Source organism: Branchiostoma floridae, chromosome 5, assembly GCF_000003815.2.
Source record: "Branchiostoma floridae strain S238N-H82 chromosome 5, Bfl_VNyyK, whole genome shotgun sequence".
In the NCBI taxonomy this organism is placed as follows: Eukaryota; Metazoa; Chordata; class Leptocardii; order Amphioxiformes; family Branchiostomatidae; genus Branchiostoma; species Branchiostoma floridae.
Window position 1 is genome coordinate 11,392,747 of NC_049983.1, and position 20,406 is coordinate 11,413,152.

Consider the following 20,406-nt stretch of genomic DNA (forward strand, 5'->3'; position numbering starts at 1 on the left):
GGCCGGATGTTGGACGGGCTGCTATAAGCGAGATTTGATCAGGCTGAGACTCTTCGAGAAGTAGAGTAACGTTAGCCAAGTAACTGGATATGATTTTGGAAACGGTCAGACGTTTCAACTAGCTAGCATCCACTAGTTTTTGTCAGTGACACTGATGTTACAAAATCATATCGAGTTGCTTGAGTAACTGCGTGTTGGCGTATCTTATTAAGTCTGATATGCATCGATGATGAGATAGTGAGTGAGATTACCTGGATGTCCAGCCTTCGTCGATGTAGAGTAACGTTAGATTATTGGAGTGAACAGCCCGACATGTTGATGATGATGATGATGTGCGTTCTGTTGCAGTACCTGGATGCCTTGAGCAGCCTTCAGCAGCTGGTGACGTCCATGGACGTTACTTTGCAGGACCTGAAGTCTGACGTACAGGACATCAAGGCCATGTTACAACAGGGCGGCTGTACAGCGGGTGAGCAGGAAACATTCGGAAACATTTCATTACTCAACATGAAGGAGCAACACGGATGGTTGGATAAAAATAGGGTTGAGGCCAATGTCTTTTTACCAACAATTTGTTTTTGCCAAAAATGTTTTAATGTATTTCTTGCCTTGATTACAGTGGCAGGTATTGCGTGTGCGATATTTTGTAAACCATCTCAAAGCAGGGCTTCCAATCGTAATGTCTCTGTTTGTTTAATTTTGTGTACCATAGGCAATGATGTCACCACTTCCGGGGGTGACACCGGTACAACGTCAGGCGGTGGGGACGTCCCGCCATCAGGAGGGCTCGCGTCACCTGGTAAGAGCAAGGAAGATATCTGAGTCAAAATGACAAGAAGAGGGGTGAACAGTATAAGTCTTACATTTTTGTTTGTGTGTTTCAAACCTTTATTTTTTTCTATTTGCTTTTGGACAGACGGGGACAATGTGGCACTGTACTCAAGTTTTTGTAACTTATATTAACAGTGCCACATACACGGTACAGACAGAAGGTAAAGGTAGTCCTTTTACCTCCCCGACCGAAGTCAGGTACCCATTTTTACACCTTGGTGAAGTGAGGAAGGTCGTGTAAAGTGCCTTTCCTAAACACCGGAGCGCGGCACAGTTGGGATCAAACTCAGAACCTCTAGGTTCCGAGCCGAACGCTCTACCAGTTACGCCACGCCCGACGCCACAAAAGACCTTTATGTGTGTAAACTGTGAAATGTACATGTACTATCGGACTTATTTCACTATTGTCTCATTTTGTACAGACAATTATGGGAGATACTAATAAAAGATATTGGCTTGTTACTTATTCAAATCATCTAGGGTGTAATATAACGCCAAGTCACTCGTTCTTTTCAAGTGTGACAGAAGAAAACTTCATTCCAATTCTTAAACACAGACAGCGGAGATTTCACCCACCAGGCCGCTCTAGACGAGTACGACCGCTACACCCTGCTGTGGAAGTTTGACAGTGAGACCATCACGTTCGAGGCGCAGGTGCAGACCACGGGGTACATCGGACTCGGCTTCTCACCCAATGGGGGCATGACCGGATCTGACGTCATCATCGGATGGGTCAAGGACGGCCAGGCATACCTGACGGTAAACTGACGTTTTTTTCTCAAAATCATTCACATTTTCCTTTTGTAGATTAGATCTATGTCTTACTTTACACTTAGTAAGCCAGTGAGCCTTTATTCAAACATTTCGAAGGCTCAGTATTTTTCTACCGGTACAAAGACAATCTATCGGTGATGTTTGTCGTGTGAATTTTATCCTTTAGTAATTAGTCAGGCATATGGACAGTCTTTTCAGCACTAAGGCTAGGAAGGTGCTCCTTCTCAACACACAAGGAAAATGCTATGATACTGTCGAACAATGGTTCGTATTTCCAAAGCATGTTGTATACAGAAGAACATTGATAGCGCCCTTTTCAGCACAATGACTAAGGTGTTATAGGACATGTTCGCGGAGAGGTGCTGAATTACTTTCATGTCAATAAGAAATAAAAAATATCAGGTTTTCTGAAATCCGGCATTTATCTACAAAAACTTAATATTGATTGGTGACGCTTATCCATGGTACAGCAACTTGGATAAGACGTAACTTGCAATTGGTGTAAAGACGACAGCAACCATGTGACCGTGTTTCCCGCAGGACCGTTACGCGGAGGGATATTTCCAGCCGCGGCTGGACGCCAGCCAGGACGTGGAGCTGCTGTCTGGGTACGAGAACGGCACGCACACCGTCCTCAGGTTCCGCAGGAGGCTCCGGCCGTGCGATACCACAGACGACAGGGAGATCACGGTAAAGTTACCTTTTTTATTATTATATACTATTTCTAATTTCTAAAAATCTTTTTAGTCTTTCTCCTCTGTCTCTATAAACACTTTCTGCTTCATCTGCGTCGTCCATCGTGCACGAGACTGAGAAGTAACTGAGATTATAAGTGAGTAGTAAGATATGACTCTTTCCTTTATTTCAAATAATAGTTCTTTCCTTTATTTCAAATTTGTAAGTAATGTAATGTTACAAACGTTTGGGCGTTTGGTGAATTTGCACTCATGAAATGTAACTTTTTTTCTTTAAATCGTCATGGTTCACATCTATTCTTTCTTGTATGCAGAAACCCCTTAGCCCACAAGGCGTTACGCACATGTACACATTCTTGAGTAAAGCTTAGTTCACTCAAAAGATACAAGTATTTACATGGATCAAACATGTCTTTCCGAGCAAACTCTTGCTTCTGTTGACTTAGCAGAATATGACTTTCCTTTCTTCCGTTGCTCTCACGTGCTTTGCTATTGAAACAACAGTCTGCTTTAACTAGGTTAGAGGTTAGAGCGGTAAATTGTATCGCTGTTCCGTGGATATTTACTGTCAAAACAAGTATTTGCGCAAAAGCCTCTGTCGTATTGCATAATTATACATGGAATTCCCTCCTTCCTTCCTTCCTTCCTTCCTTCCGATGTTCTTCCGATGTTCCGATGTACATTGAAACACCGACTTTCCGGCAGTTAAACTCACCAGCTTGTTCGTCGAATATTGACTGCATTTAGAAACTAGAGTTCCACGAACACATACCTTTGCCAAATAAACCAGGTTTGTAATGTAGAATGATGTCTGTAGACAAATGCGTTACTCATTTCATTTTCTTCATAATTATATGCTTGGAGTTGGTTCATAAAATTTCGGCATTGATTATGCAAATTAGATCCCAAGTTACAAGTAATTGATATCAAATTGTGTCAAGCATAACTTAAGCTATCAGCATACCAAAAATCATGATGATCCTTTGATCCATTCTTGACTTATTCTCTTTCAAAGTCTTTAGATACACCTCTTACTCTCTTCCCTCTTTCTCAGTTACATATGTGACAACTTTCATGAAAGTACTATAATGGAATGCAGTGGATTTATAAACTTTTCCTCATCAATTATGCAAATTAGCTGTTAATTTGCATAATAAGTAAATTAACAGCTAATTCGCATAATAAGTATCACATTATATAAGTCTTCACTTAGGCTATCTACATGCCAAAAATCATGACGATCCGTCAACACGTTCATATTTTCTCATTAATTATGCAAATGAGATCATCATTTGCATGATAAATATGTATTGACATTTCTCTCTTTCTCAGCTACATATGTGACAAGTTTTAAAGTCCTATCATGGAACGTAGTGAATTTATAAAATATCCTCATTAATTATGCAAATTAGTTGTTGATTTGTATAATTGGTATCTCATTATGTTTGTCTTCACTAACGCTACCTGCATACCAAAAAACATGATGATCCGTCAACATCTTCATATTTTCTCATTAATTATGCAAATGAGATCATCATTTGCATGATAAATATGTATTGACATACTTTCTTTCTCAGCTACATATGTGACAAGTTTGAAAGTCCTATCATGGAATGCAGTGGATTTATAAATTTTCCTCATTAATTATGCAAATTAGCTGTTGATTTGCATAATTAGTATACCATTATGTAAGTCATCACTCATTCTATCTACATACCAAAAATAATGACGATCTGTCAACACGTTGTAGAGTTATTCTCGTCCAAAGTTTGAAAGGAAACCGGCGCCTGCAGTTCCAAAAAAGCCGCTAGGGGGCTCAAACTCACAGCACTTACTCTCTGCCTTGAGGGCTATCTACCACTCAAAAATCATGATCACAGCATGTCCAGAACAGGAGATATCAAAAATTGAGGTTCTGCTGCAGTACCTTAGCAAGCCGCTAGGGGGCCCATTATCGAACTTGACCTTCGTTTTCCCGACCCCTACCCACCTACCAAATATCATCGGGATCCATCCAAGGCTTCTCGAGTTATGCTGTTAACAGACAGACACACAGACACACAGACTCACAAGCCCAAAACATAACCTTAGCCATTCTGGCAAAGGTAATCATAACATTCAGACATGATGTGAACCATAGGAAACTCATTAGGATCAATATTCGATAGTTGTTAAGGACCTGGCCAACAAACCACGTGGCACAGGCAACCACATCCAGCCACAAGCCACGTTAAAACAGTCCCGTACAAGTGAACATAGCAAAGACCCTCTTGTTTGCAGAAACCACCACCAGTCACCAACCAATTTTTCCTCAGTCCATTGAGCGGTTGTTGAGACCAGATAAGTGCAGTCTGTGCTTGTACAAAACGTGCTCATAACATTAATAACCACATTTTAATAACTTTTTAGTCTGTGACCAGAACCTCTTTACGCGTTCGCAGCTGTATCTATATGTTCCCATTGTCTGAATTCTATGTCGTTTGGCAGGTCCTCTGTACTGAGGTTGACGATGATGCACGTGATTTTTTTTGCGGCAGGTGGTTTTATTATGGATGTTATAAAAATAGCACCCCTACAATTTGTTCGTCTTGCGGTGTTTTGGTCCAGATCCTCTGCATGTGGGTCATGATGTAATCGGATATTGTCAAGCAGATGCGTGGTTTTATCTGATCGTCAAAGTTATTCGCGTTCGCACCTGTAACTGCATGTTCCCGTTGTCGCATACGTACGTTAATTGGCAGGTCTTCTGCACTGAGGTTTACGATGATGTACGTTGTTTTTTTTCCGTCGCTGCTGGTTTTATTATGGATGTATAAAAATATCACCCCTACAATTTCTTCGTCTTGTGGTGTTTTGGTCCAGGGCCGCTTTGTTTGAGCCTTGCCATAATAAAATATAGCAAGCAGATGCGTGGTTTTATCTGATCGTCAAAGTTATTCGCGTTCGCATCTGTATTTGCATGTTCCCGTTGTCGCATACGCAGGGGTGCCTAAGCATTTGCACGAACCCTATGAAATTCGTACGAATATTATGTGATACACACGAATCACTATGCGAAAACGCACGAATATTATGAAATTCGCACGAATCACTATGCGAAATCGTACGAATTTTATGAAATTCGCACGAATCACTATGTGACACACACGAGCCTTATGTGATTTGCACGATCCTTATGCAAAAACGGCGGCCGTGTTGGAGGCATGATTTTGTGCGTGGAGACCCGAGATATAGATATTGCAAGGCATGGAATGGACATTGACCGTCGCAAAGATGTATCTGATAGCCTGTGAGCTACTGTTTAGCTTCAATTCGGCGTGTTACATCGTATTTTCAGTCACCGAAGCGGCGAAGCCGCCATCTTGAAAATCCCGCTCCGTTTGTCACGTGACCCCGCCAGTGGTTGCGCAATTTCGCATAAGGATCGTGCAAATCACATAAGGCTCGTGTGTGTCACATAGTGATTCGTGCGAATTTCATAATATTCGTACGATTTCGCATAGTGATTCGTGCGAATTTCATAATATTCGTGCGTTTTCGCATAGTGATTCGTGTGTATCACATAATATTCGTACGAATTTCATAGGGTTCGTGCAAATGCTTAGGCACCCCTGATACGTACGTTGTTTGGCAGGTCCTCTGCACTGAGGTTGACGATGATGCACGTTTTTTTTCTTTTTCGCGGCAGCTGGTTTTACTATGGATGTATAAAAATATCGCCCCTACAATTTGTTCGTCTTACGGTGTTTTGGTCCAGGGCCGCTTTGACAGTTGTTCACCTTTCTCGAAATATGTTGGATTATGATTTTATGATTTATCTCATCTGAGCTGGTAAAATACTGGTTAACTTTGTCCAATCACATGAACGATAGACTCCGCTAAAGCCAATCAAATCCAAGTTCTCCCCAATGTCAGCGAAACAGCTGCATTTTCCTTTTTGGTCACTAGGGGTCGCTGTGACACCGTGAGCAATTCGAATGAGACCTTGATGGGGAAACGGCTTCTATGAGTCATTTTATGGTTTTAGACCCCCGGAACTCTGTTGGCAAAGTTGGTGACTAGCGAGGTATCTACTCTATGCTAGCCCTGATTTGCTCCTCTGCCGAATTCGTAGCTGGATTTGGGTCAATATTGTCATGGGTATGGCAGTGGCGGAGGGGGAACCATGTTAGATAACCGTGTTGACTGTTGCAAGGTTTTCTTACTTACTTCTATGGTCGCCATGGCTACATGTATAAAGTGTTTCCTGCATTCATTCATTGTCCACATATAGCAAATATACCTGTCCTTGGTGCTGAACACCATCCACATCATTCAGTGTGCGCTTATAATTTCAGTTTTGATGGGTTATTTTCCCTGGTTTCAGCTTGAGTATGGGTGTAACAAGTTTGTGACATTTTCCCCATTATCAGCTGGAGGGTACAAAAATGTCTAATTTTGTATAGCTACTCACATAATGTACCTAAGTCACCCAGTCCTAATGCATATCTCCGGCCCCACTCCAGTCCAGCAGATAGAACCAGTAGGCAGTCATGTGATAGCCTTCCCGTGAGTCCATGGTGAAGCAGCCCGGGAGGGGAGAGTCCATCATGGGGTCGGTGTTGGGGCGTGGGGACACGTACGTCCCGTTCCACGGGATCTGACAGGTCGGCGGGGAGGCGTCCAGGACCACGGAGGAATGGAACGTCAAATCCACGGACTATGAAAAAAATGCATCCATGATTATCATGTGAATGTTCATCTGAGTTGGGAAAATACATATAGAAGTGATGAACTATTCTCCAACTAAAAATAACTGCACCCAAAGGAATTTTCGAGTGACTCCCTCAGTCTTCTCTGGGACAGGTGGCGATATCGACTTCCGACATTTGACCCATTGCTGACGTCACATGTACAGAAAGTCATGTGTCCACAACGATTGGGTCAGACAACTGAGGATGACCGTGCGAAAAGTCCGATTTTTTTCTTTGCTGGAGAGCAGTTTATCTCTATATAATGTAACCATAATACGTATCAATTCAGAAACCTTAAAGCCAGGGCATTTAACATTTTCTGTACCTGATTTTTCGTTATTTTCTCAACATTTAAGGTTTACGCGCGGTTCCTAGCTGAATACCATATCCTTTTTTAATTCTATATAATATTATGCCTTACTCTCACACTCCTTTCACTCAATAAGTTACTCCCTCACCATCTTATTTGGCCCCTGGCCGGGAGCGACAGTGAAGACCAGCGGCCCGTGGTCACATGACCCAACCATTATCTGCTCCGTTTCGTTGTACTTCTTGTCAGGGATCAACCTGCTTGTAGCTATGGTAGCAATGCACCTGGCAGCGAGTAGAAGACATTGATAGATAATCGTAACATACAGCTGATACAGGGAGTAACTGTCGTGTATCTTTGTATGTGATTGAAAATGTAATGCGTTTTGTCACAATTATTAAATGGCCTTGCTAAGTAAAGGTAGACTTACAATGTTCAATAACCTAAAGTCGTGGATTATTTGCCTACAAGGTCAAAAATACTTTGGTCAAACTTTAGTACAATCTGTGACGGCGAAGGGCAAGGCAAGGGTAATGGCGATAAACTTCAGCTGCAGTTCTCTTAGTATGCAAGTATAGGCGACATTACATGCATTTTAGTGCTGAGAAATTACAATCGCAATGTTGAATCATAGGAGACATCTACTGTCGGGAATCGTGGGTGTTTCTCTTAACCCCAATGCTCAGGGCCACCTGCACCTACTCTTTTATAAACCTTATGCTAAGCTCCTTACCCATCTGTGTCCCACGTGTCATTCACTGTGACAATGAACCTGACCCAACTGACTTTCTCTGGCGAAAATTCGGTGTCGTCACCGAACACCAACAGGTGTGAAGCCGTCAGAAACAGCAACACCGGCACAAGGCCCGACAACCACGCCATCTTGTTTTCTTGCACTTTGACGGAAAACACAGACAGACGCACTTTGTACAGTGTGTAATCAATATATCAAACTTTATAATTCATATGTTAAATGTATTGCCGAGAAGCTCAATGTTGAAATTACGTGATGTGTAGTATACCAAAAAGATGTATCATTGTATAATTATGCTTCCAAATTAGCTATCACACTAGGGATCTTTCATCATCTAGGGATCTTTGTCAGCCCCATCAGCTTGACTACCTAGCTTGGGATGTTTTGGTCCAATCCAGCAACCCGGCATTACAAACGATAATAGAAGTGGACTTTGGTATCAAACATTAAGAGCACGTGATCCGATTTTGATTTCAGTTTACCAACGAATCACTAGGGGTCGCCTTACTTCGGGTGACAAAGCACGGGATGTCTTGTATATGATCGTACAAAAAAAAAACGTTTGCGTTTAGATACCACTTTATTATTTCTTTAGAAGCATAAGCCGAGAACTAATCTGATGTTGACGTTTTTCTGTGACGGCAGATCGGTTTAGAACAATGCATACACCAATGCATCAATGCTTTCCTACTTTGTCCCGACAGGAGGACACCTTGCGGATCATCTGGTCATTCAACGATGTTGACCCCGTGGCTCTGGACGGGCCTGACGGACCGCAGTACCACAGCAGTAACCGCGGGAGTAAGAGCGTCATCCTGCTGCAGAAATCCCCGCCAAACCTCGATCTACAGGACGGAAATGTCATCACCTTTGACATGACGAACCCAAACGTTAGTCCTTGTCCCACTATATCAAATACTGTCGTTAGCGTATGGTCGCAATTGAATGAAATCAGACGAAGGGAAACAATGACACCATGAAAATGAAAATATTTTGTGGCAGTTATCACTAGCTTATCGAACGACAGAATGAAAGACATTAACTTTATTTTATGTCCATTACCATTTCCACATAGCAATTGCTGCAAGTGACGTTTGCTCATGCTGTTGTTGTTACTCCTACAGATGTACAAAATGTATTTCAATATAACTGTTTCCTCTTCAGGTGAAAGTTCCATCCAGGGACACAACTTACTGGTGTACATCCTTCCAGCTGCCGGTACTGGACAAAAAACACCATCTAGTCAAGGTAAGACTTGTAACGACAGTCTGCTTAAAACAATTCTTACTGCTTCTACATCACCTTTAGGGTCACTCTGCAGACGAGTGGAACATCATTAGTGTAGGGGTTACCAGATGGCAGTCACTTGCATTTTATACTATGCGCCAGTGTGCAGTGCAGTGTCATCATAGATCTTAGCCATCATTACGATGGAGTGGCATAACTGACTGCCCCTTCTAATTGCATTGCACCAGAATAGCTATCACTTAGGCCCGCTTTACATGCATTTTTAAAAGCACCCGAAAAAACACTTTCAAAAACACCCCCAGAAAGAGAAGATTCGAACTCTAGTCGGAAACGCGTCTCTGGAAGTGCTTTAGAAAACCCATTGGGAGTGTTTTTCAATCGCACGTAAATTGGTATTCACTTCATGAAGACTGGTAACGTTGCGGCGCTACTTGTTCCTCGCTCAACATGTCATGTTCTTTAATTTTGCCCATCCTTTTGAAATCTTAAACTAAACTCTGTATTTTGTTGGGTACGTGATCAGGTTGAACCACTGGTCCAGCCCGGTAACGAGGGCGTGGTGCACCACATCTTGATCTACCAGTGCTCCCCGGGGTCCAACCCTCCCAGCGGCAACCAGGAGTGTTCCAACATGCCGTGGGGGAACTGCAGGGCCATCATGGCGGCCTGGGCTGTTGGAGGAACGGTAAGAGTAACCAGGGCATTCCTCGCGCTTTCCATACTGTCCTTAGGCCATGTTGACTTCACTATATGGATGACGTCCGCGCATGCATCAATTTTCAGCCGTTTGAAAGAACGTAAGATTTAAAAACATACTGTAAGTCCTACAAAGCAGCTGTAAAATGTGCGAATATATATTCTGCATGTGTAAATATATATATATATATATATATATATATATATATATATATATACAGTAAAACATATGCAGTAAAACATATACTAGTGTCATACAATTCTAGTGGCAATTCCAAGGTCAAAAATGAAGAATATATCTGTACTCTGTGTATAGTCGAAGGGCCAAGCATCGAATATTCGGTTCTACTTCCGGGGTTTTCTAAAACGGCTCAGATCATATAGAACGCGTTATTCTCTGAAGACACGACGCACGTCGGGGCACAGCTTGAGGCCGTTGCATGGATGTAAACAACTGTCTGTGGTGCAACAAAGAGACCTTAGACTTGTATAATGTTTATACTTTTTCATATCTACAGGATTTTTCCAGCACAACTATGTACACATTTTGCGCGTTACAAAATGACATCTGGCACTATGGCTTTTGAAACTTTAGCAATTTTTGTCCAGTCTACTTGTGCTTGTCTGTTTTAAAATTCACCTAGATCCGATTATCTAATGCCACAGTGTAATAGTCCATTTCATTGCCTTTACAATGATACCAAAGTTCCCTGGTTAATTTCAGGAGCAACGAGTTTACACCAGAAAACCTGCGACAACACGTTGGGCGACCTCGTTCCACGGTAGAACGTACGGGGCGCAGCGTCTTCAACAGAGTGAAGATTTTTATATGCCAGTACTATGCTAGTAACCAATAGCGTCGACAATAAATTATACATCAAATGAAAGCTAAGGTTTCCGTGAGCCAACACAGAAATTTCAAGAGGGATAGAGAACTCATCATGACTGTAACGCCGTTACAAAGATGACTGTCAAGTTCTACAGCTATACGATGAGATACTGCGCTCCGCGGTAGAATGCACGAGGAGCAGCGTACTTTATAACGGAGTGAAAATCTTCTATTTGGGTGCTGCGCTATCAACCAATCAAGTCGACAAAAAGCTATACATCAAATGAAAGGAAAGGTTTCTAGAAATCATTACACACATTTTCAAGAATTTTCATGAACTCTACGTGCTTACAACACCGTGACAAATTTGACCGTCTAGTTCCGTGATTGTATGCAGAGCGACCGCGTTCCGAGTTAGAACACGCTAGGTGCCGCGTCTGTATAACGAGGTGACAATTTTCAGCGTTGTACCATTCTGCAACAAACCATTTAAAGAGACATATAGATGTATATCAAGTGAAAGCTAAGTTTTTGGAGAATCATCATATCAACTTTAAGACGGATGGAGAATTTTAGGAGCTTACGATCCCGTGACAAAGATTAACATAAGTCCCGTGCTTTCTACTGGGCCGACGCGTTCCAATTGTGTTCGGAACGCGCGCGGCGTGGCGTCTTGATTTCAACAGAGTGGCCATTTTCTATTTGGGTGCTGCGCTATCAACCACTCCAGTCGACGATAAGCTATATATCAAATGAAAGGTAATGTCTCTGAAAATCAGCACACCGATTTTCAAGAATTTTCATCAACGTTTTATGCTTGCTAAAAGCCAACAAACTTCCCGTAAAGTGTGCGATGTTCATGGAACGATTTTTCAAAGTGAAACTCAACAAACACCAATGATTTGACCATGATGAGACGCGCTGAATCCTGCGCTTTCAGCATGCCAAATTTCATGGACCTGTAGCTAACCAACTTTATGCTATGAGTACTTAAGTAAAGGCTAGTTTCACGGGAGAGGCGCGTGGTGACGTTTTCGCTGTTTTGTAAAATAAGCGTGTTCTAGAGCATTGGCCCTTCGACTATTTATGCCTTTGTTGAACCTTCCTGGCCAATTAGATTCCATGATGAAGGCAAGTTATTTTTGTTCGCACGCTCGCACCATTTTGGGGGTTCCAGGAAGATATCATCCATATAATCACATTTAATAAGGTAACCTTACTGCCATTGAAGGCCATTGACCTTTTACTTGTACCCACCTTCTTTGCTATCCATATAACATTCCTCTGACCAAGAAGCAGAAGCAATGCAGGGCCTTCCATAATTCACATTGCTATTGTACTATATAAGGATGTTTTTTGGTTGTTGATGTCCAGGGCTACACCTATCCTGACCATGTCGGGTTCTCCATGGGTACGGTCGATGATGCGAGCTACGTCGTCATGCAGACCCACTACGACAATCCCCAACGTCTGAACGGTAGGTCACACATGGTATCAGTAAAGTCATCAAATGATTTGCAGTCATAGACTGATAGAGAGTGCAAGAATCCAGTGCAAATTGCTTCGTATTTTGCCCCAAACTTGTATGACATGGTGACTTCTTCTGTAGATGTTTACGACAATTCCGGATTAAGGTTCTACTACACGCCCGATGTGCGGCAGTACGACGCTGGGATTTTGGAAGTTGGGATCCAGGTGAACCAAGACCACGCCATCCCGCCCCAGGCAGACACCTACGACAGCGCCGCCTACTGTTACAAGGAGTGCCTTGACCCGGTACGTCCTTGATACTTTATGTCCTGATTCTTTCCGTCAAACTTTGGTATATGTGTGTGTGTGCGCGCGAGCGTGTGTGTGTGTGTGTGTACGTAGTGCGTGTGTGTGTGTGTGCGTCCGTGTGTGTATGTGTATGCGTATGCGCGCGTGCGTGCGAGTTTGTGTATGTGTGTGTGAGGGTTGGGTGGGTTGGTGCTTGCCTGTGGTCTGCATCTCCATCTCTTGAAAGAATAGAACCTCCTTAGCCTGGAGTATATATATGGTTACAATAACAATAGCTGCCTGTGACTAAACAATCCCTCTGCCCCCCTCAGTTCCTACAGCAGTTGGGAGAACCCATCCACGTGTTCGCCTCCATGCTGCACGCTCACCAGGTGGGAGTCGGGGTCCGGACCAAGTTGGTGAGGAACGGAGTCATGGAGACTTACATCGGCCGTGACGACAACTACGACTTCAACCTGCAGGAAACCCGCTTCCTGTACCCGGAGGTCACCATCAAGGAGGTGAATATCTTTCCTGAGCAGCTGGTTGATCTTTAAAAAAGGAGCCATCATATATATGTGTGTTCTACACGAATGATTATGTTAATACACCGTTCGATTTGAGTATGTCGCCGCTATATTTACATCACCCTTGCCAAAGGTTCTTAGACTTGGTACCATCCGATTTCTACCGAGACTCCTTAATTTTGTTAGGTAGCGAGTGTAAGGAGCCCCTATAGAAATCGGAAGGTACCCAGGCTAAACGGTTCTCCGATACAACACTCAACATTATCATGTCTTATGTTCCTTCTTCTTTTCCAAACCTGTCATATTTCCATTTCCTTCAGGGAGACGAGCTCATCACGGAATGCAGCTATCGCACAACCGCCCAGAACATCTTTACTTTCGTAAGTTAAATATGATGCTAACATCAAGAAATTTGCACCTTGTAAACACATTCTATTGTGCTGAGCTGAACTCGCGTCCTAAAATTCCTTGAAACTGATGAGTTCCAGGACGCGGGTTCAGAGGTAATCATACATTCACTAAATTCTGTTACCATGCACAGTATCTCATTGGCTGCGTTCTAATTGGATCTGTGTTACCCTTGACTTTACATACAAGTATGACTAAAAGACACAACAAAACATACAAAGCGTGAAAAGATCATTGTCTGTCAAATCGCTCGGCCACAGCGAGGACTTCAACGTGCTGCAGCTTTAGTGTCAATGAGATACCCGTGCGAGCAACACGACATGATATGGCGATGTAGCACTTTGGATATCCGTACGATTCTATATATTATCGATAAGGTCGTGCATTTTAGACCTGAACGGGTACATTTTCCTTACGAAGGGAGGAGAGGCCTCGTCGGAGGAGATGTGTCAGAACTACCTGCAGTACTACCCACGGTTCAAACTGGAGCACTGCGACAGTCTGCCCTACATCCTGCATGGTGTGGAATTCTTCGGCATTACCCAGCTCGATAAGTGAGTACATAGAGCAGTCATGATGTGCTTTTCTTGGGCTTTCAATGACCAGTTCAGGCCGCCTTTCTACTATGGCGATCGTCGAGCAAAGGTACAACGAGCAAAAGTTGGATTTGTGTAAGGCCACACTGACTTTCATGGATGACATCCGCGCGCGCATTGATTTTTGTCTGGTCTCAAAAAAAAAAAAAAAAAAAAAAACTGTGGCCACATGTCAGTCCATATCGTCAATCAGAATTTGATGCTTACTGAAGGACCTGCTCTCCATGGTAGGGGCACATGTTCAGGGCATGGGGTTTAAACAAGAATGGCAATTTAAACACAAATGAAATTGCGACGCTATGTGATCCGGGGGTGTATCACACAAACATGTTCTTGCAGGCTGCATAGAAGGAAGATGATAAAGTTTATGTGGTCTTGTGTTCATATGGTGCAGATGATCTGTCTAAACTTGCTTCTAAAATTTGTGTCACACAGTCGAAATCACGTGGTAAAACCAGACAGCATGGCCGGTATGAACATCGGTACCGTCATGAACCAGCACTCTTGGAGCTTGGAGGAAGCAGAGAGGTTCGAGCAGCACGTGCGCAGTGGGCCCAACGTGGTGAGGTGTAAGGGGAGTCGAGGGTTCAACAATCTGGTACGTATTCAGAACACAGTCCACTGCAATGACGTTGTCATCAGCTTGTATTGTGTTGTGTAGTGGTTTTGCGTTTTTTTCCTCAATTAGCAACATGTGCATGAAGTGTTCCTTCGAATACTCGTACATTTTGTCGCCAAAAACCATAAAACATATCCGTATCCAAGCTATTTCTACCGTCTAACGTTAACGTTACCACGCGATTGTTTCGTGGTCAGGTTTGGCATCGTTAGTTCAGCACGGACAGCTTTTCTTTAGATATAAGAAGAACAATAACTATTACATGCAAAAATGAGCTTTGTCACATGCTAACTGCTTAAAGAACCATGAAACTACTGTTTATAATGAATGAATGAAGACCGTTACTGTACATATACACCCATGCACTGGGTTAAGTAGTACAGATCGCAAACTCGCAATAAAATTGTAGATTGGCAGGTACATGAAATATTACCAATGTCAACCAACACAAGAATTATATTCTACTAATTGAGTTCAACTTCTTTAAGTAGTACATGACAAGGCATGCCTGAATATCAGAAATCCAAATACAGTACCAGTCGTTCATCATGTAGACGCAGTACATAGTTTTTGTTTGAGTAGACATCTTTAAAAAATGGTTGTAGAAGTTGCCTCATATACAAATGTTGATAATTAATGTTACTATGACTATCATCATTATCTCTAGGCTGGCATCAATGGACAGATCTGGGACCCTCTCCCCGAGCCGACTGTCCTGGTGTCCAACTCTACCGTGTCATGCTGAGGTTTTCGACATCCGCAAAATCATGCAGAAACACGCTGAAGTTCACACAGCTATGCACGAATAAAGTACTTACAATTTGTGGACATCCAATACTTTTTTCCGTTCTTTTAAAATCTGTGTAGGTTTGCGTTTCTTGCCAGGTATCCATGCGCGCTATATACTAGTACTCTGGCTACAAATCGCTTCTTGTGGATCGAATCAGAAAGGGATGCATTGATAACTGGCTATTGTAGTTCTGGGGAAGAATCGAATATTTGACATGACCGAGAACATCATTAACCGGTTTTGTAGATGAAATAACCTCATTTTTTTTTACCAAGCTGTAAGATGGTCTTGTTCACAATGGTGAATAGAACTAAGCATGTGGCTACTTTTGCTATGATGATGGGCTCGCCTCCTCGGGTGCAGTTTGCAGTGGTTCCAACAGGTGGCGTTGTAGAACACGCAACGACACTTTTACAATGAAAAGCCAACACCTGATCGACTACAGTCCAAGATGAAGTAGCAAGGGAGGTAGGGATGAAATAAAAGACGTGAAGAGAAACGAAAGGCTACAAACCGATGATGACCAAATCAACCACAGGATTCACAATTACAAGTGCACCTCACTTGATTTACTTGGATTTGGATTGTAACAATACAGTGTAAAATGTAACTGAATCATAGAGCGATTTATTGAATCCCGCAACGCACATAAAGTATAACAGAGTATGTTACAAATACATTCGAACCAAAAATGGCAATAGATACACTTCCACACAATCTAAAAATCAGCACAATAGATACTTGTTGATACAATAGATGAAATAGCTATATATAGGATATGCTAACAGTCAGTCCATCCCGTAATAGTTGCATCATCTATTGCTATCCTATAGTACCATCTGGTATTTGCGGGAAATACTAAGTAATTCATTTCCCGTCATACTTCCGACCTAAGTTGGTGTCGGTGCGCACTGCTTAATGATCAAACGCTGGGGTTTATTTATGCCACAGCGTCAAACTGGTTCTTAGAAATCCAATATATTCATCAGATTCAAGGTAACCAAATTAGAGTGGGTAGGCTTCATAACTTGTAAAAGCCGACCCGCGTCGACCGCCTGGTTCATACAGAAATGTCGTGCACTTAATTTTCGTCCACCGCTAAGTCAATAGATAGCGTGATACGCCCATAGTTGATGATAGGTGTCCTCGCGGTGTGACCTGAGGCAAATCAACACGCCACACGGAATGCCCTTGAGCCCAATCACGGCCAATTTAGACGATGTCAATGACAACAAGTATAGAGTAGCTAGAAGTTACAGCAATTTTGACACTGGAATATAAATAGCCGATCAGGGAATAGATTTACACCCGTGTCCTGAAATCACCTCTGTTTCCAATGTTTTGGCAAGAGCCGGCAAATTTTGTTTGCATATCAAGAGAAGACATACATCAGCAAAGGGTTCAAAGAAAACTTCCAAAACAAGTTCGCGTGACAAAAAATGTATTGAAATCCAGAAGAGTGATATGATAATAATAGCAATAGTAGTGATAATGATATACAACAATGTTGCGTTTTGTATCGTCTTGGCAACATCATAAATCCTTTCTGTAAATGACGCATCTCGTACATGTACCATTGAACATGATTTGTATTGTATCATTTTACTGTTATTAAGTAACAATCGTTTTCACGAGATAAGCCCACCCACAAGGGAGCTGTTTATCAAGCTACTATTAACACACGGTATTTTTAAGACATGGATTATAGTATGCCACTGTACCTGAATCAATTCAAGCTCATATTACCTCCTTGATCAATCTAGACACTAAAACAGGGTTATAATTTCTTCCGAATTAATATTGCCCAATTCATTCGCGGGTGTGATGTTCATTTACGAAGCTACGAAAATAACCGTAACAGGATGTACCGACAGAGAACATAACTTACCTCATTTATCTGAGGTTCTATATTTTGCATCCCCTAAGGATAGGGATGTGTTGCAATCTGATTTACTCAATGTACGTCATTTGGTTTGAAGTGGAAAGCTGGGTTGTTGATAATGATGCATTGGCTTATGCCATGCGACGTGACACGTGCTGTTTTGCGGAACCTGAAGTGAAACATGAGGCATTGAGATGTAGGGTTGCTGTGTTGGCCTGACTGAGAGTGAATTCTGGGTACCCCATCAACCACAATAGCAATCTCTTATTACTAGCTATATAGTGCGTGCGGCCCAGAAGTCAGAAGGGTGCTATTGAACTAGTAATAGTGTACGTAGCACTAGAGGCTAGGATGGAGAGTGTATCCTCTCACGTCGAACATTTGCACCTGTACTAGTTGCATCCTCTATAACTAAGACGATGTTATCCGTGGTTCGCTCTTATTAGGGATATGGAACTTGACTTGCCCTGGTACATGAGCCAACCCTTCATCTCAGTCACGACCAGTGAAACTTAAAGATGACTCATTTTGACTTTCCCGCGCCTTTAAGAGGGCAGGAGACCGATGGGCGTGGTCTATCATCACGTGACAGCGCGGCAGTGTGGAGACCGCTGTGTTGACTGGTGCTGCATGTTGTCGGTGCCGCCGAGCTGTTGTCTACTCTCCCCGGTCAGAAAGTCTACAACTCGCGTGGAGAAATGGTAGCGAAGGTCGCACACAGTCTGTTGATCATTGATTCCATGCGCTAGCCGCTCGCCGCGGTGTTTTTGAGTAAGAGATCCAGCTACGCCCTTAGCAAGCTCCTTACGTTGAAGGGGCCGAGCCGCGCACCAGTTGCCTTCGGTGGAAAGAGCAGTTTGACCCGAAGACCTCCCAACAGCAAACATGCCTCTCTTCGGGAAGAAGAAGTTCGATGAACGCTCCAGCGAGATGACGAGAAGGTTCATGTTTAAGGAGACACTTGGAACGTGAGTTCAGCAACATTTTTGTTGCCTTGTCTTGACCCTGTGTCGGCATAAAAACTTTCATACCTGAGGAGTAACGTAATATACCTTGCGATGGCTTCTACTCGAGTTGGCGGCGCGGTCGCAATGAGAAACTGGGTCTCCTGTTACTATAACCTCGTGATCAGAAAAACCTCAGCTGCCCAATGTTGAGTATTTCGCTTATGATAACAAAAATGAGTCCGGTTTGGGTATATACAATAGACAGGTCATTTGTAGAAAATAGTTTTCCTTGACAGGTGATGTGGGTGGGTGGGGGGTGTATTACAACAACAGAAGATATTTGCCATCTAAAAACAAAGTGGCGTGTCCAGACAATTCCGTAGCCTTGTTTGTAGAAGTAGGCAAGGATCGCCGAGAAAGGAAAGTGTTCCAAAGTATACAGCGTGCACGGTAAAATTCCTTGTAATTCTATCTGTCTGTTTTCAATGTTTTGACTCCCTGTGGTTTTGGTGCTTTTCCAGGGGAGCCTTCTCGGAGGTACTGCTCGCCGAAGACCGAGAGACTCACGCCATGGTCGCGGTGAAATGCATCGACAAGAAAGCCTTAAAGGGCAAGGAAGAGACCTTAGAGAACGAAATACAAATCTTGAGAAGGTAGGACGGATCAGTATCAATTACTGTCTAATGTTGCAGAATGGAATTTTTCCTCCCCCTAACAAGTGGTTGTGATTATTTTGTAATCATCTGGAAAGACCTGGTTCTCCCCACACTTCAAATTTCTGATCCTCCCCCACACTAATCTCTGTCAGATGGTGGGGTGAAAAATCAATGTGACCGACATATGAAGAAGTGGGCTCAAAATAGAAAGCCTGACAAAGACGCCTTAATCACGTCAAAAACAGCTGTATCCAAACCTCTGCTTGGTGAGCAGGATGTGACCACTTTTTGGCGTTCCCTTGATACAACACCGATCCCCTTGGAGAGCTTGACACCTGTAAGAGTGAAGCAAGTAACAGCGCTGCTTGCTTGACTTTTACCACCATTGTTTTTAATCATCAATTTAGCAATTTTGTAATTGAAATGATTTTGTTTTATGTCATAGCATGCACATGTTTTTAAATAAATGAATGAAAATGCACATCAGCATTTGTGACTCGGAGAGAAAGAAAGAGAAGACATGTTGATAATACACTGTACTACCATTTTTAATGCATCAGCTGATATAATCATCCACACGAGAAAGGAAAGCCATATGTATATTGACGCAAGTCACACATCATACCATCCCTGCATAACAAACACTCCCCTCTCCTCTCTCTCTCTAACACCATAACTGTTATCAAAACAGATACAGGGAAAGATTCACCTAGATTTCTACTGCTCTCTTGGGACCAGGTGACTAAATAATGCACGACAAACGGGTGAACCCAACCTCACTAGTATCTATCAGCAACTGTTATCTCTCAAGTCATCAGGAATTGCCCTGCAACAATTAAGTGCCACCGTCAATTGCTTTCAGTAAATACATCTTCTTTATTTCCAGGGTGAAGCATCCAAATATCGTCCATTTGCACGAGATTATCGACAGCAAGTCCCATCTGTACTTGGTAATGGAGCTGTAAGTATTGTGTTTCTTTGATCCTTCTGTGGTAGGTCTAGGTGTGTGGCTGACCTTTGACCACTGTGTGGCCTTTGACCTCTATACACACCTGGTGATGAATGGTATCAAACATTGCATTGAAATCAGGTCACAGATATATTTTACATTACTGTGCAACTAGCCTACCCTACAGTTTTAGCATTTCTTTAATATATACAGACATTTGCAACAGCTGGTACTATCATTTCTATCATCATTGTGACTAGTGTTTTTCTAGCAGCTGGAAATGAAAACAAGCAATATGGTACCTAACAAGGCATAGCCAAAGTCCAGTCCCACAATTTACAGCCCAATTATTACCTATTTACCTGGGCACAATTGCAGTTTCATGAAGCGTGACACCACAGGTC

At 42.7% G+C, this 20,406-nt stretch overlaps 2 protein-coding genes across 2 annotated transcripts in view; both read left to right on the top strand.

Annotated features, from left to right (window-relative positions):
* The first annotated feature begins 717 nt into the window (after positions 1–717).
* Positions 718–14,128, top strand: LOC118415956 (DBH-like monooxygenase protein 1). The gene is made up of 11 exons (XM_035820921.1): positions 718–799; positions 1,388–1,590; positions 2,146–2,295; positions 8,802–8,987; positions 9,262–9,345; positions 9,869–10,030; positions 12,245–12,347; positions 12,480–12,646; positions 12,961–13,149; positions 13,476–13,535; positions 13,984–14,128. Exons 2-11 carry the CDS (start codon positions 1,534–1,536, stop codon positions 14,119–14,121), a joined length of 1,296 nt encoding a protein of 431 aa, XP_035676814.1. The 5' UTR covers positions 718–799; positions 1,388–1,533; the 3' UTR covers positions 14,122–14,128.
* A 3,905-nt stretch (positions 14,129–18,033) lies between these two features.
* Positions 18,034–20,406, top strand: part of LOC118415633 (calcium/calmodulin-dependent protein kinase type 1D-like) — a gene marked incomplete in the record, with an annotated part of 46,287 nt that continues 43,914 nt past the window's right edge. Inside the window, 3 exon segments of the mRNA XM_035820341.1 lie at positions 18,034–18,418; positions 18,919–19,050; positions 19,940–20,014. Coding sequence (XP_035676234.1) covers positions 18,336–18,418; positions 18,919–19,050; positions 19,940–20,014 — 290 coding nt within the window.

Coding starts and splice junctions, on each gene's coding strand:
- LOC118415956 (XM_035820921.1), top strand. CDS start 1,534: ATGACCGGATCTGACGTCATCATCGGATGGGTCAAGGACGGCCAGGCA. Junction 10,031..12,244: donor CCTGGGCTGTTGGAGGAACG/GTAAGAGTAACC, acceptor GTTGATGTCCAG/GGCTACACCTATCCTGACCA. Junction 13,536..13,983: donor CCCAGAACATCTTTACTTTC/GTAAGTTAAATA, acceptor TTCCTTACGAAG/GGAGGAGAGGCCTCGTCGGA.